We start from the raw sequence: 16,317 nt of genomic DNA, 5'->3' as shown, positions 1-16,317 counted from the left end.
TAAAGATACTCCCTGAGTTCACCTGCTGTCACAGAAGATTTGCGAACATGCTGCAGGTACCATTCAGATGGTCTCCCAGGCCAGCCAGGAGATGCTGATCTAAAAGGAAAAGTAACCTGTACTTTTGGAAACTGCATCCAGGTACATCTCCGAAGGTAACATATTCGGGTACTCAGACGAAGGGCAGATAGGAGTCTGTCCTTGTCTCTAATTCAGTCCGGATAGGTGCCCCGAGTCAGCTGGTCCCAGTTCTACAAACAGAACTTTCCCTAAAGTAGCGAGAGGGGGACCTACTTATCCTTACTTGGTAGAAACACCACTCAGTTGCACCCAGTGCGCTTTGAGAGAACGCCCTTCCGGGAAGAAGTGGTTTGTACACGTGCCGATTCCAATCAACAGGGATAAGTCTCCGACTGGGCATTTGAAAATGGACGGCTCTTCTCGTAACATTGCTCAGTTCTATATGAACCGTCCTCTTTTTTTCTTTCTTTTTGTTTTTTGGCCATGCTGCGCGGCTTGCGGGATCTTAGTTCCCCCACCAGGGGCTGAACCTGCACCCTCGGCAGTGAAAGCACCGAGTTCTAACCACTGGACCGCCAGGGAATTCCCGTGCACCATCCTCCTGATAACCAATAATTTGAGTTTCTGAACCAGTATAGCTGACGAAAAGACCCTGGATAAAAGGTGACCCCAGAAGGTCAACACACTCTGTAACCGGATGCCGTGGGTTCCTGATGAAATGAGGGGCGGGCAGCCCCCTCACTCATCACAAGACCGTGACACACCACGGCAGCCGCCCGGAGGCTGTGGTCCAAGGCGCCTACCTTGTAGCCCTGGTTGATGCCGTTGATGAACTGCTGGGGTGGAGGGTTCCACAGGAACTGGATGGTTGTGGAGTTCACGGCTTCCACCTGCACGTTCTGCGGGGGCGAGGTCGGCACTGCTCCAGGGCAGCGGAGGGAGACAGCAGGACACGCGGCAGGAGGCGCGGGGCAGGGGAGGGGAGAAGAGATGCTTAGCTGCTGCTCAGGATTCCCCAGCGATCGCAGCGCTGAGAACGGGGAGGGTGATGGACGTTTTGGGAAGCTAATCGTGACGTTACAAAGAAGAAGAACTGGGCGACTTCTCATTTTCTGCTGGGGAATTTTTTAAGGCACACGCAGAAAAGCGGACCGGATCACCTTAGCCCCGTGGGCGAGCCTTTCCTAGGGATCCCAGGATGCATAGCAAACAAAAGCGTTCTCTGGTTTTTTTTTTCAGTTACCCAATATTTGAGATCAAGGCAAGCTTTCATCCAGAAATCTGCCTTCCCTGTTATATGTCACAGTGTTTCAAGCTCAATTATCCTTCACATGAAAAAAAAAATCATTTTTATAGGTATTGGTATTTATTCATTTGTAGGCTAAATTTCTCTTTGTCTGCCATAGAAATTATCATTTAAAACATTTCCACTTTCCACTTCTTTTATTGATTTCAACAGCTACTGAGCCCAATTATACACCTGCCCAGTGGCCTGTCTTCAAGGAGTCATATTCTAGGGGAAGCACTCACAGAACTGAAACAGGCAAGCAACTCTAGAAAACACACGGGGCAGAGCCTCTGCCCTAGGGAAGCACGGAAGGCCTGACATCAGAAGACACCTGCACTAGGTCTGGGATAGAACTCTGAGGAGGGAAAGGCCTTGCGAAAGGCACTCGCACCTGGGAAAACGGAGTGAGCAAAGGCGTGGTCTCATGAAAAACCTGGTGAATGGCGAGAAAACAGTGAGCATGGCTGGACATGGGGCCCGGGGGTAAGAGGGGCGGAGAAGTAGACAGGTCGCTGTGGGGATTGCCTCACACGCCGAACGCAGTGGGCAACAGTGCATACGGGCAATGGGGAATCAAAAGCCTTGTAAAACAGCAGTGACCTGACATGGCCAGCTTTTTAAGGACGATAACCTCAGTGGCCCCTGCAGAGGGTACCAGTCCACTGGCCGTGCCACGGCAACGTTTTGCAGGATGCAAACGAAGGTCCTGGTTCTTCAGGAGCTTGTTTCAAAAGAAAGACGCTGAATCCCAAAGGACCCTTTGGCTTAAGGTACAGAAACAAAGACAAGGGTCTCTTGGCACAAAACACGTGAGGACAGAGCATGGTCCTGTTAAAAATTACTATACACCTTTCATTACACTCTTCTTCAGAAGCTCATCTCATTAGGCAGAGGTGAAAAACATAGAATTCATCCAGGCCCCTCCAGTCACGCTCCAGGTCACCTGTCTTTTCCCATCTGCTCTGGCTGCGCTATCTCTGGGTCTCTCCCTCAGTAAGTCACCAAGAAGACTGTCCCACTTCTCACTCAGCACCCATCCAAAATTTGTGGACTAAAAATGGCCACGGGGATTGCTTTGCCTAGGCTGTAGAAAGTTGGAAAGAACATCGCAGCCATTAAGCATGAGAAAAAGCTGAACAAACGATAGAGTCCGAACTTTTCTTGAGCCCGTAAGGAAGCTGAGGTCACAGGGCAACCAAGTGTCTAAAAGATAAGAAAAGACGGACCTCCCCAAGGAGTTGAAATGTGAACATGGGCTCGCCTGTGACAGAGCACGAGAGAAAGAGCAATGGACACCACACAATTGGGAAAATTCAGCGAAATTCTTAATGAATTGCTAAAGGCTGAATGTGGGCTAGCAAGGGAGTACATAGAAAGTCTGTGCTGCAGATACACAAAAAGGTACAATGCATGTAAGACACAAAAACAAGAATAACAGCCCTTCTCATCAGAAACTATGTGAGCCAGAAGGTAATGGGGTGATATCTTTAAAGTACTGATAGAAAAATCTATCACCCCGGAATTCTACATTCTGTGAAAATATCTTCTAAATATGAAAGCAAAAAAAAGACATTTTCAGAAAGACAAAAACTGAGAGAATTCATTACTGGCAGATCTGCATGCACTATGACAAATGTTAAAGGAATATGATATCAGACACCAAAACTTTAGATCTATGCAAAGAATTGATGACTTCTGGAAACAGTTAAAATGAAGTAAATGTAATGTACTTTTTTCTTATTTTGGCTCTCAAAAAATAGTAGCAATTTATTGTGGGCTTATAACATAGGTAAGAATAAAATGACTGACCACAATCGCACAAAAGGTGGGAAGAAGGGATTGAAGGTATACTGTTACAAGGTCCCTACATTAGTCACACAATGGATTTCAAGATACATTGTAGTTAATGAATGATATATATATTTAAACTCCAGAGTAATCACTAAACAGATTTGAAAAAGAGATATAAATAAGGCAAGAGTAGAAAAAATAATGTAATTGTAAAAATATCTAATGAATCAGAAAGCAGGCAGGCAAAAGGAAGAGAAAAGGAAAAAGATAAGAGAACAAATAGAAAACAATTAGCGAGACAGCAGGTTTTAATCCCATCATATCGACAGTTACATTAAATATATAATGTAATATATTGTCAATATATTTTATTGTATAAGCCAATAAAAGAGAGATTATCAGTTGGATGAAGAGCGAGACCCAACTACACGGTGTTTAAAACAACCCCACTTTGAATATGAGGACACAGATAGCTTAAAAGAGAATGGAAAAAAATACATGAAACGCTAGTTAAAAGGAATCTGGAGTGGTTATATTAATATCAGTCAAAGTAAATACCCTACCAAGGAATAAAACCAATGATAAAGAGGGATATTATATAAGGATGACGTGACCTATTCACCAAGAAGACTCAGTAATCCTAAATGCAGGTGCAACAGAGCTTCAAAGTACAAAAGGCAAAACTGAAAAAACTGAAAGTAAAAACTAGACAAATCTATTAGTATAGTTGGCGACTTCAACACTCCTTTATTTAAAAAAAAAAAGAGGTAGACAAAGGATATCAGTAAGGATCTACAAGAACCACATCATCAAGTAACTTGACCTACATAATGTTTCTTTTGAAATCTACCCAATAACAACATACTACACGTTCTTTTCAAGCACATATGGAACTTAACTGAGGTGGACATATTTGAAATATACATGTCATATAAAACAAACCTAAACAAGTTAAAAATAACTGAAATCAAAAAGTATGTTTTATGACCCAACAGAATTAAACTTGAAATTAACGACAGAAAGATATGTGGAAAATCCCTAAAAACTTCAAGATTAAGGAGCACATTTCAAAATATCCCATGAGTTAAAGAGGAAATCACATGGAAAGTTAGAAAGCATTTTCAGTTTAATGGAAGTGAAAAACACAACATATCAAAATTTGGGGATGCAGAAGTGTTAGAGGGGAATTTATAGCATTTAGATGTTTATATTAGAATCTAAACTTCTACCATAAGAATCTATGAGAGTAAATTAAACCTATGGAAAGAAACAGTAAAGAAAAAGAGCAGAAATCAATGAAATAAAAATAAACAATAATTGAGGAAATCAATGAATCCAAAAGCTGGTTCTTTTAAATATCAATAAACTCTTAGCCAGACTGATCAAGAATAGACAGAAATCACAAATTACCAACATCACCAGTATCAGGAGACGCCTCCATAAACCCTACTGAGATTAAAAGAATAGAAGAGCATTCTGAGTATCTTTATGCTCATTAATTCAACAACTTAGATGAAATGAACAAATTCTTTAAAAGAAACACACTTCCAATCTACTCAAGAAGAAATAGATGACCTGAGTAGTCAAAGAGCTATCAAATATTTGAATACAAAATTAAACCCTTCCAACAAAAAAACCTCTAAGCATATAAGGTTCACTGGTTAATTCTACCAAGCATTTGAAGAATGAAATAAAAGACACTGTAAAGCATTATCCTAACACCAAAATAAGAAACAGATGTTGAAAATAAAAAAGAGAAAACTACAGGCCAAATATCCCTGAGAACACAGGTGCAAAAACCCTTAATAAAATATTAGAAAGTCAAACTCAGCAATATGTAAAAATCACAATTTATCCTAATCAAGTGGGGTTTATCTTATAAACATAAGGCTGGCTCAATATCTGAATATCAATCAGGGTAATTCAACATTATCAATAGAATTTTAAAAATAGAATCATCTTAATAGATTTAGAAAAAGAATTTGACAAAATTCAACCTCCAATAGTGATTAAAAAAACCCCCTCAAACTAGGAATTAAAAGGAACGTACTAAACTTGCTAAGGAGCATCTGTAAATCACCTACAACCAACAACTTATTTAAAATGAATAACTGAACGCTTTCCCCTAAGATCAGCAACAAAGCAAAGGTGTCTTTCTTGCCATTCCTATTCTGGAAGGGCAAGCTGGTGCAGTAATCCAAGAAACAGAAATCAAAGGCAAACAGATCGAAAAGGAAAACAAAACAAAACAAAACAACCTCTCTCTTTTCACAGACAATATGATCATCCATGTAGAAAATTCCTCAGTCTATATACTCCTAGAACTGAAATTAGCAAGATCAAAACACAGAAGTCAATTATATTTTGAAACATGAGCAATGGACACCTGGAAATTGAAATTAAAAATTTAGTACTGGGGCTTCCCTGGTGGCACAGTGGTTAAGAATCCACCTGCCAATGCAGGGGACACGGGTTCGAGCCCTGGTCTGGGAAGAGCCCACATGCTGCGGAGCAACTAAGCCCGTGCGCCACAACTACTGAGCCTGCGCTCTACAGCCCACGAGCCACAACTACTGAGCCCACGTGCTGCAACTACTGAAGCCCTTGCGCCTAGAACCCATGCTCTGCAACAAAAGAAGCCCCCACAATGAGAAGCCTGCGCACCGCAACGAAGAGAAGCCCCCACTCGCCGCAACTAGAGAAAGCCCGTGCGCAGCAACGAAGACTCCACGCAGCCAAAAATAAATAAAATAAAATAAAATAAAATAAAGTCAGTACCATTTACATGGCAGTTAAAACATGAAATAGATATAAATTTAACTAACTGTATGCAAGATCCGTATGCTGAAAACTGATGAAAGAAATTAAAGCCCCAAGTAAATGAAGAGTCGCATATTAATGGGTTGGAAGACAACATAACAAAGGTGTCAACTCTCCCCCAACTGATCTATGGGTTGAATGCAATCCCAACCAAAACTGCAGCTAGCAGTTTTTAGAAATTGAAAAGTTGACTTTAAAATTTATATGGAAAAACAAAGAAATTAGAATAGCAAAATCAATTTCCAAAAAGAAGAACAAAATTGGACAACCTTTACTACATGATGTCAAAACTAACTATCAATCTACGGTAATTAAAACAAAGTGTTACTGGAGAAAGGAGGAACACATCGATCAGCAAAACAGAGTTCAGAAATTATTCACATACATGTCAGCTGGTTTTTAACAAAAGCACAAAGGCCAACTGTGGAAAAAGAGAGTCTTTTCAACAGACGGTGCTGGAACGAACTGGACACCCATATGCCAGAAAACCCCACAGAAACCAATCTGGGTCCATACCTTACACCGTACATGAGAACTAACTCAAAACGGATACGGGTCACAGGCTTAAATGTAAATCTATAATTACAAAAATTCTAGGAAAAAATAGTTTTGATGTCGGGTTAGGCAAAGATTTCTGGATATGACAGCAAGGGTACAACCCACAAAAGAAGAAAACTGTAAACTTCTGCTCTATGAAAGACACCTGCTGAGGAAATGAAAGGAGAGGCCTCAGATTGGGAGAAAATACTTGTAAGACACATATCCAATAAAGGACTTTTATTCAGAATATATACAAAAAACTTTCAAAACTCAATAATAAGAAAACCAGAAACTCAAAAAATTGCCAAAACTAATTAAACAGTTACTTCAACAAAGAAAATATAATGATAGAAATAAGCACATGAAAAGGCCCTCAATCGACATCACTGGCCACCAGGGAAATTAAATCGTGATGTGATACCGCTATATACCTACTAGAAGAGTTAAAATAAAACAGTGACCAGATTTTAGTGAAGATGCAAAGCAACTGGAAGTCGCATACTTTTAACGGGAATGCGGAATGGTAACAGGTACTTGGGAAACACTTTGGTAGTTTCTTACGGAGTTAAACACGCTCTTGCCACAGAATCCAGCAGTCCTACCCCTAAGTATGTATGCAACAGAAGCGAAAACTTCAGTTCACATAAAAATCCGTATGCCACGTTTATAGCAGCTTTAGTAATAACCATCATAAACTGGAAACATCCCAAAGCCCTTCGACTGGTGGAGAGGAGAACGAACTATGGTCCGTCCATGGGATGGAACACTGCTCAGCAGTGAGCGGGAAGGAACGTCTCACGCTCACCAACAACATAGGTGGGCCTCGAATGCATTACACTAGGGAAAGGGGCCTGACCCAAAAGGCTACAGGCCGGGTTTTCCCATGTTTATGATATTCTGTAAAAGGAAAAGCTAAAGGAGAGAAAACGCGGATGGTTGCCAAGGGCTGAGGGTAGGCGCAGAGCTCTACCCTCGAGATAGAATTTTACTGTACGTCAGTTATACCGCGACAAATCTGAGTTTAAAAATGCTGCAGGTTCTTTGACGCTTTTCTCTCACCTAGAGGTGGTGTCTGTGTCTGGACCCCCTGAACGCAGGCTCTGTGACTATTTTGACCAAGAGAATACAACCCAGGCCTTAATGAACTAGAAGCTTCTACTCCTTATCTCTAGAACCGTCCTTTCTGGGAGCCCCGAGAGGCCATGGCAGGAGTCTGGTGACCCTGCAGCCACCATGCTGGAGAGGCTGTGTGCAGGTGCGCACGTGGACGGTCCCAGCGTGCCCGGCCTCACAGCCTTCCCTGCTGTGAGTGAACCCATCTCCCCTCCCCCGACACCCACCCGCCAGCCCAGCCCATCTGCCAACTGACCGGGCACAAGGCACTGCCCCTCCGGGCTCCAATTCCCAGCCCACCCAACCATGAGATACGACGCCTTCAGCCTCTAAGTTTATCCTACAGCAATGGATAACCGGGACGATCTCCCCTGGAAGAGAGAAGGAAAAGAGGGAAAGGGGAGGAAGGAGAAAAAGAGGGAAAGGGACGGGGAAGGAAAACTATCAAGGGCTGTTTGAGAAAGGACTGAAAAGAGCTGTGGCGTTTTCTCTCAGAACCCACGCTCTCATTCTTCGCAGGCTTAGTTCTGGGATTTCATTTCCAATCACTGACTCTGAAATTCCGCACAACTTTCCAGTCAAATGTTGTTACATTTCTCTAAACTAAGACCATACGGATCAAACACTTTACTAAAATGGCATTTTGCATAAACGAAATGAGCAGTAATCTCCTGCTGTTCTTTGCTTTGCTCTGCGTTGGTGCCACGTAACAGCCACGCCGAGAGGCTGCGTTGGTGCCACGTAACAGCCACGCCGAGAGGCGCTCATTTGCCTGGCTCTGGCCCCTCACCGCACCCCAGGACCCAGGCCTCCAGCCCTGGCTGACCCGGTTAAGAAGGCAATTCCCCCTCCCTTCTCATTACCCAAGACGGCACACAACCATGAGACTCGAGAACCACTGTCTGTGCCGTCCTCACATCAAAGCTCACGGGGTCCAGCCCTTTTGCACACACTCTCCACCCCAAAGTCACAGGATAGAGGTTCTGAAGCCTCAGATTCCTTTCTCTTACCCATCCTGGGTTTTACTCCAAAAATCGCCAACTTTTCTCAGCACTCTTCTCTCTCAGATCCTTCAGCTTCTCTTTTTCCTAATTATTGTCATCAAAAATGACTCAGATTTGCGAACAACGGGATTAAAAATTCCCTCAGGTGAGAAGAAGACCTACAGCCCATAGATCCTTCTTGACAGTGCTTCAAACACACGAGTCACTGTGGCTGAAACAGTTAGGTAACCCTGCCCTTCTGGGGAAGGCCGGGCTTAGGCTCTGAGCTGCCACCGGTCTGCAGAAAGGTGGAGGCCCACGTGTCCAGAGCCGAGTTCAGTCTTCACCAGGATCCTAGCTGGAAGCTGTGGCCTCCTGCTGCTGGGAGGAAGGCCTCCAGGGACCTTTTCTCCCCAGATAATCAGCATTTGAAGTACCATTCTTTCCAAGCTTCTAGCTGCAGGCCTTGAAGAGGCCTGGTGAAGTGACAGGTGTTATGCTTTTCCGTGATTTTCATTGCTCAAAAAAAAAAAATCCATTTTCACCAGGTAATTCCCCCACAGCACAGACCCCAGCGTGTCCTCGGTCTTAAGCGGGATACAGCATTAGCTCACTGGATACTGTCTCAATTCTCACAGCCAAGGACAAGGAGCTCTGTGGTGAAGCACCCAGCACGCGAGGGCACCTGACAACTAGGTTACGTGAAAGGAAAACCACAGGAGTGGTTTCAGATACAGGAGTCCTTTTCCTTATGGAAAACTTTGCAACCTAAAACGAGGGCCATTTCTGGGAGCTGAGAATGGATTTCTTAGAGAGTGGCGAGTAGGGGGCACTGCAGGGTAGAGTGGTCCCATCAGGGTGCTGTCCACGGGGTGCACCGGGGCTGGGAGATTCTCACGTCTGTCAACTTTTCACAGTAGTAAACCACTGTTTACAGCCACTCAAAAATGTACAACTGTTGAAACTACATTTGAAAACTATATGTGTGCATTACACACATTGCTAAGCGAAGAAAGGCAATCCGGAAAGGCTCCATCCCTTAGGAGTCCAACTATATGACATGCTGAGAAAGGCAAAACTGAAGACAGAAAAAGATCAGTGTTGTCAGGGCTGGGGAGGGAGGGATGAACAGACGGAACACGGGATTTCTAGGGCAAGGAAACGATTCTGTGTGATACTGTAATGGCGGACACGTGCCATTCTACATTTGTCCAAGCCCACAGAGTCCAACACCAAGAGTAAATCCTGAAGCGAACTATGGATTCTGGGTGATAAACAGGCGTCAGAATAGGTTCATCAGCGATAACAGAAATACCGTCTGGAGGGGGACGCTGACAGGGACGGACGCTGTGGGAAGGGCAGGGGGAGATGGGAAATCTCTGTACCCGCTGTTCAAATTTGCTGTGAACCTAAAATTCCTCTACAGTCTATTTAAAAAGTGAAACTATACATAGACTTGCTCCGTAAACCTCCTGAATCCGTCACTATTTTGCACTTTCTACAATATATGGTATCTGCGGCCAGGGGGGCTGGGAGTGGCTAAGCCACGCCTTCCCTGACGCCCACTCGTCCAGCGTGTCAAGCTGAGCTTTACTTTAGCTGCAAGTTGCTTCTCATCAGCGAATCGTTGTTGTTGTTCAGTGTGGGGGGGTATTTTTTTCAATTAATTTGGTTAGTATTTTCACCTAGTCATACATACAGGGCATGTGTGATTATGCTTACGATTATTTTCTGGTATTAAGTGCTCCCTGATAAAACATGAATGATTTAAATAAAATCTGTTCTTCTCCCTCATTCCCTTCCTTTCGTCTTGGATAGTTATGTAAATTCAGCAAGATCTGATTCTTGATGAAATTTCAAAATGAATCATTTTTTAGAAATTTAAAAACATGTTTAAAAATAATAACCTACAGAAGACATAGAAAATGGACTTGAGGACATGGGGTGGGAGGGCGAAGCTAGGGTGAAGTGACAGTAGCATGGACATATATACACTACTGAACGTAAGACAGCTGGTGGGAAGCAGCAGCCCAGCACAGGGAGATCGGCTCGGTGCTTTGCGATGACCTAGAGGGGTGGGATAGGGAGGGTGGGAGGGAGGCTCCAGAGGGAGGGGATCTGGGGACATGTGTATGCCTATGGCTGATTCGCTTTGTTGTGCAACAGAAACTAACGCAGTATTGTGAAGCAATTATACTCCAATAAAGGTCTATTAAAAGAAAAAAAAAGAGGATTCCTTGGTGCTCAACTGTAGAATCTGAAGAAAAGGAAGCAAATATGTGAAAGTACATGGTACTGGTCTTGGCAAGGGTGGCCATCGTGGCTTAGTAAGTAACGAAGTGGAGAATGAATGGGTCCATCTGAATTCCAAGCGGCTGCTTCCCACGGAAGAAGAGGAATCAGAGAAGGAAGCAAGGGTATGCTTCCCAGGGGGCTTTGGAAGGCAGTGAGGGCCACTGGCCACAGAGGTGACAGCCAGTGATGAAGGAGGAAGGGCAGAGAAAGCGGTGTGGCAGGGAGGTAGGGAACTGTGTGTGTGTGTGTGCATGTGTACACACGTGCATGTGTGTACATGCGTATGTGTACAGCGTGTGTACGCATGTGCGTACGTGTGTGCATGTGCGTGCACGTGTGTGCATGTGTGTACGTGTGTGTACATGTGTGTGTACGTGTGTGTGTGAGGAGAGAGGGGGAGAGAGAATGATTTTTGGCAGTTGCAGATAGCGAAAAAAGTCTGATAAAGAGAGAGTCTAAAGGATTCTAGGAAGATTTCTGTGTGGTACACCTTGCCAATCCCATGAGCCACTTCTTCCCCCCTTTAAGATTGCCCTTTAAGAACTTGGTGTCAGAGACACACTACTGTATATAAAACAGATAAACAACAAGGACCTACTATATAGCACAGGGAACTATATTCTATATCTTGTAATAACCCATAATGGAAAAGAGTCTGAAAAAGATTATCTATATATGTGTATACATATGCATAACTGAATCACTTTGCTGTACATCTGAAACTAACGCAGCATTGCAAATCAGCTACACTGCAAATTAAAAAAAGGAAAAAAAATAACCTACTTAATGAAGTCAACTCATTAGAAAGGACTACAGGGTTTTACAGCTTCAAATAATTTACTTTTTGAAATATTTTGGATAAGAGATTACACAACTTATATATGTCATGAGCATTTCAGGATTTTAATCCTTTAATTAAATAAAAAAGGAATGTATCAATATTGCTTACTGCATGCATTTTTTTTGGATTTTCCAACCCGATTTATTTGAAAACTTTCTTAAGAATTTGTTCAACCAAAACTTTTTGAAAAGTTGATTTCTGAAGTTACTACATACATACATATAGTCCACTTTATTGTACTTGATATTTAAATATGTAAATCTTTATTAAAATTATTTAGGTCAATTTTATTAATACTATTTTGTATTTATAAAGACATATTTTCTCACCATAATGAACAACTTTTTGATTAAAGGAACATCATTAGGTATACCGAGTCAGAACAGTAGAAACATTTTCTAATCAGGGACTATGACAAGGCTGATCTAGAATTCAGACTTGTGTGTTCCGATAATCTTCTTCTTCAGCCTAAATGTAGTATTTGATGGAAGCAAAGATACCAGGAAAATTATGCCAGCACCTTTCCCCAAAACATCACTCTTACACAAAAATATTAGAACTGGGAAAATTGTCTGCAGGTACAAAGTAAGAAGGACAAGTATTTGTGAGTCTGGTTACAACTGTACCAGTCTGAGTACAAGAAGCTAGTTACAAAGTCCTGCATTTAATAGCTAAAGCCAAACTCCTCCTGCAATTGCAGAATCACTCACATTGCCAGGCTGTGTAGAAACTGTCAGCAATGAGTCTGAGACCAATGAAACCCAGGAAACAGGCAAGGTACCATTTCTGAAGAACACGGTTAGAAGCTGCACGGATGACATGTCAGATGACCCGGAGACACACTCAGTCTGGAAGATTATGAAATCAGAAAAGCTTCCACTGCCGACTGATGGGTACTGATGTTGGTAACTGCACTTGATATGTAGGAGTAGTTTGACTGCCTCAGAAGAAATGCATACAACATTATGTTTCAAAAACATACGTGTATGAGACCGAGTGCCCTGGAAACAGACTCTGGCCACGAAGAGTTTTCTGTATAAGATTTATGGGTGCTCCGTAGACACGCTGCCAAGGAAGAGAAGAGGCCAGGGCTGGGCAGAAGGAGAGGCTTCCAGTGATGTCTCATTGATCCCACAGGGAGTTCCAGAGGAGGGATGCCCCTTCGAGTTGTCCTAAACTGAGGCCAAGGGACTGGACTTTTCTGTGCCCACAGCAACCAGCCATTGGTCATAGACTGACCCTTGGGAGGGGGTCCCCTTGGGAGGGGCACGTCCCCTTGGCAGTAGCAATGCCCAGGAGGGCCACAGCTCTGAGCCTCAACAGACCAGGTGTTGGCATTGGGGATGGGTGTGTCACCTAGAGGAACTGTTCTGGACAGGGGCACCACAGTGTACCCCATACCAGACAGGCTGCTAAGGATGAAATCATCAAAGCTAAATGGACACTGGGAATAAACAAGACACTAGAGAACAAATTTATAAGTTTTGTATACCAATGCTGACAGAAAGGTATAAAGACTTGGGTTGGAAGAATTAATATTGCTAAAGTGGCCATACTACCCAAAGCAATTTACCAATTTAATGTGACCCTTATCAAATTACCCATGACATTTTTCACAGAGCTAGAACAAATAATCCTGAAATTTATATGGAGCCACAAAAGACCCAGAAGTGCCAAAGCAATCCTGAGGAAAAAGAACAAAGCAGGAGGCATAATCCTCCCAGACTTCAGACAATACTACAAAGCTACAGTAATCAAAACAGCATGGTACTGGCACAAAAACAGACATATGGATCAATGGGACAGAACAGACAGCCTAGAAATATACCTACGCACCTATGGTCAATTAATTTTCAACAAAGGAGGCAAGAATATACAATGGAGAAAAGCTGGAGAGTCTCATGTAGATCAATGAAATTAGAACACTCCCTAACACCGTACACAAAATTAAACTCAAAATGGCTTAGAGACCTGACATAAGACAGGACACCATAAAACTCCTAGAAGAGAACATAGGTGAAACATTTGCGTACATAAATTGCAGTAATATTTTCTTCAATTAGTCTCCCAAGTCAAAAGAAATAAAAGCAGAAATAAACAAATGGGACCTAATAAACCCATAAGCTTTTTTTTTTTTTTTGGAGCAGAGGAAGGTTTATTGCAGGGCCACGCAAGGTGCAGGGCCACGCAACGAGATGCGTGGCTCGTGCTCCAAAAAACCCCAAACTCCAAACCCATAAGCTTTTGCACAGCAAAGGAAACCATAAACAGAATGAAAAGACAACCTATGGAGAGAAAATATTCACAAATGATGCAGCCAACAAAGGCTTAACTTCCAAAATATATCAACAGCTCATGCAACTCAATATCAAAAAAACACAAACAATCCAATCAAAAAATGGGCAGAAGACCTAGATAGGCATTTCTCCAAAGAAGTCCTGTAGATGGCCAACAGGCACATGAAAAGATGCTCAACATCACTAATTGTTAGAGAAATGCAAATCAAACTACAATGAGATATCACCTCAAACCAGTCAGAATGGCCATCATGAAAGTCTACAAATAATCAATGCTGGAGAGGGTGTGGAGAAAAGGGAACCCTCTACACTGCGGTGAGAATGTAAATTGGTGCAGCCACTGCGGAAAACAGTCTGGAGATTCCTTAAAAACCTAAAAATAGAATTACCATATGATCTAGCAATCTCATTCCTGGGCATATATCCTGAAAAGAAGAAAACGCTAATTCAAAAAGATACAGGCACCCCAATGGTCACTGCAGCAGTCTTCACAATAGCCAAGACAAAAGCAACCTAAGTGTCCGTCGACGGATAAAGAAGATGTGGTACATATACACAACGGAATATTACTCAGCCATAAAAAAGAATGAAATAACACCACTTGCAGCAACATGGATGGACCTAGAAATTATCATATTAAGTAAATCAGACAGAGAAAGACAAATATAATATGATATTACTCACATGTGGAATCTAAAAAAATAATACAAGTCAACTTATTTACAAAACAGAAACAGACTCACAGACATAGAAAACAAACTTATGGTTACCAAAGGGGAAAGGTGGGGAGGAGGGATAAATTAGGAGTATGGGATTAACAGAAACACCCCACTATACATAAAATTGATAAACAAGTATTCATTGTACAGCACAGGGAACTATATTCAATACAGGTATCCTGGAACAACCTATAATAGAAAAGAATCTGAAGCTCTACACCTGAAGCTAACACAATACTGTAAATCAGTTATAGTTACATTAAAAAACGCAAAGGATAAAAAAAAAGACTTTATGGCAAAATTCAATCTGAAAAGCCTGAGATTGAAGAAATCCATTGTTTAAGTCACAGAGAAGTTCTCGTCTGTAAGGGGTAGCCTGTACACCTGAACTCCTCATTAGATGACGTTATCAGGAGGAAAATCTAACAAAGTCCAAGCCACTGCAGTCCCACCTGTCTTTCGCTTTGTGCAAGCAATGGAATCAGAATATACCACTTTGACAAAAGAATTTCGTTGGAGGGATGCCAGCTGGTGCTGTACATTAGTCAGTACTCATCGGCCTGCAATGGAAATGTTGATTTAATGATCTCAACTGGGTCTGTCTCTGGATCACCTGCCATGCCAACCATTTATCTTCTAACAGTATTATTCATAAATGGAACTTCCCTATTTCCGATTTCAGTTTCAAATTGAAGTCTACGAGAGCTTTTGCAAGAGTCTGTGAACTGAACAAAGCATTATTATTGCCATTGTTCTTAGTGTTTTTAGTGAATGGGTCTCACTTTGAAGGGTTGTTGAAGGAAAAGTTACTGGTACCGAAAATGGTCATTAAGTGACATTTTCAGCACCTGAATGGACACAACAGAGAACTCCCCAGGCCTTGTGACTGTCTACTAACATGTATGTGCAAAATGGATGGATTCAAAGCAAACCTTCAACTTCCTTATAGGGTTAAAAATTGTTCACTAGTGACATCTAATCAGCTTTATAATTCTAAAGGAATCAGTGTTTGAACTCTAAAGAAAAATTATTAGGACTCGCAGCAGTTATCTGTGTAGATATACAGAAATGCCCATTATTTTTAAATACTTGATATGAAAAACATTTGGTCAGATTCCAAATCCATTCACATTATCACAAAAACCGTTTGACATTACATCTGTCAAAGGAATAGAAGGAAGAACTGTTAACTTAAAGAAACACCACCCTTAAAGTATAATTTAAAGAGGCTGAATTATCTACATTCTGGTTAATGGCAAGAAAGAAGTTTCTCTCAACTGTGGAAAAGGCAATAAATAATCTTCAGGCATTTGTGACCACCTGTACAAATACTTTCTTGTCAATGGTTACTTTCAAATATTTGAAGAGGTTATCATGAAAAGTCTTGATGGTATCTGCATGGGACCATCTCAAGAATAAAACCAGACAGTGAGTAAGTTGTGTTTACCCATCAAGGTCAAGTTTCTCACTAAAAATTTTGGGATTTTGATTGGAAAGTTTTATACAAATTCAGTATGTAATAGTTTCCCTAGCATTCTCCAAAGATGACTAATGAGGCTTTTTTTTTTTTTTTTTTTTTTTGGTGGTACGCGGGCCTCTCACTGTTGTG

General features: G+C 42.0%; 1 protein-coding gene across 1 annotated transcript in view; it reads right to left on the bottom strand.

Moving 5' to 3' along the window:
- SDK1 (sidekick cell adhesion molecule 1) overlaps positions 1–16,317 on the bottom strand; it is an 822,147-nt gene that overhangs the window by 147,846 nt on the left and 657,984 nt on the right. The window contains exon 18 of the mRNA XM_073791836.1: positions 825–940. Coding sequence (XP_073647937.1) covers positions 825–940 — 116 coding nt within the window. The remainder of the gene's footprint in view (positions 1–824; positions 941–16,317) is intronic.

The sequence above is a fragment of the Tursiops truncatus genome, chromosome 15 (assembly GCF_011762595.2).
Source record: "Tursiops truncatus isolate mTurTru1 chromosome 15, mTurTru1.mat.Y, whole genome shotgun sequence".
Lineage (NCBI taxonomy): Eukaryota > Metazoa > Chordata > Mammalia > Artiodactyla > Delphinidae > Tursiops > Tursiops truncatus.
The sequence above is the reverse complement of the archived record's forward strand: the minus strand, read 5'-3'. Positions and strand labels throughout refer to the sequence as shown.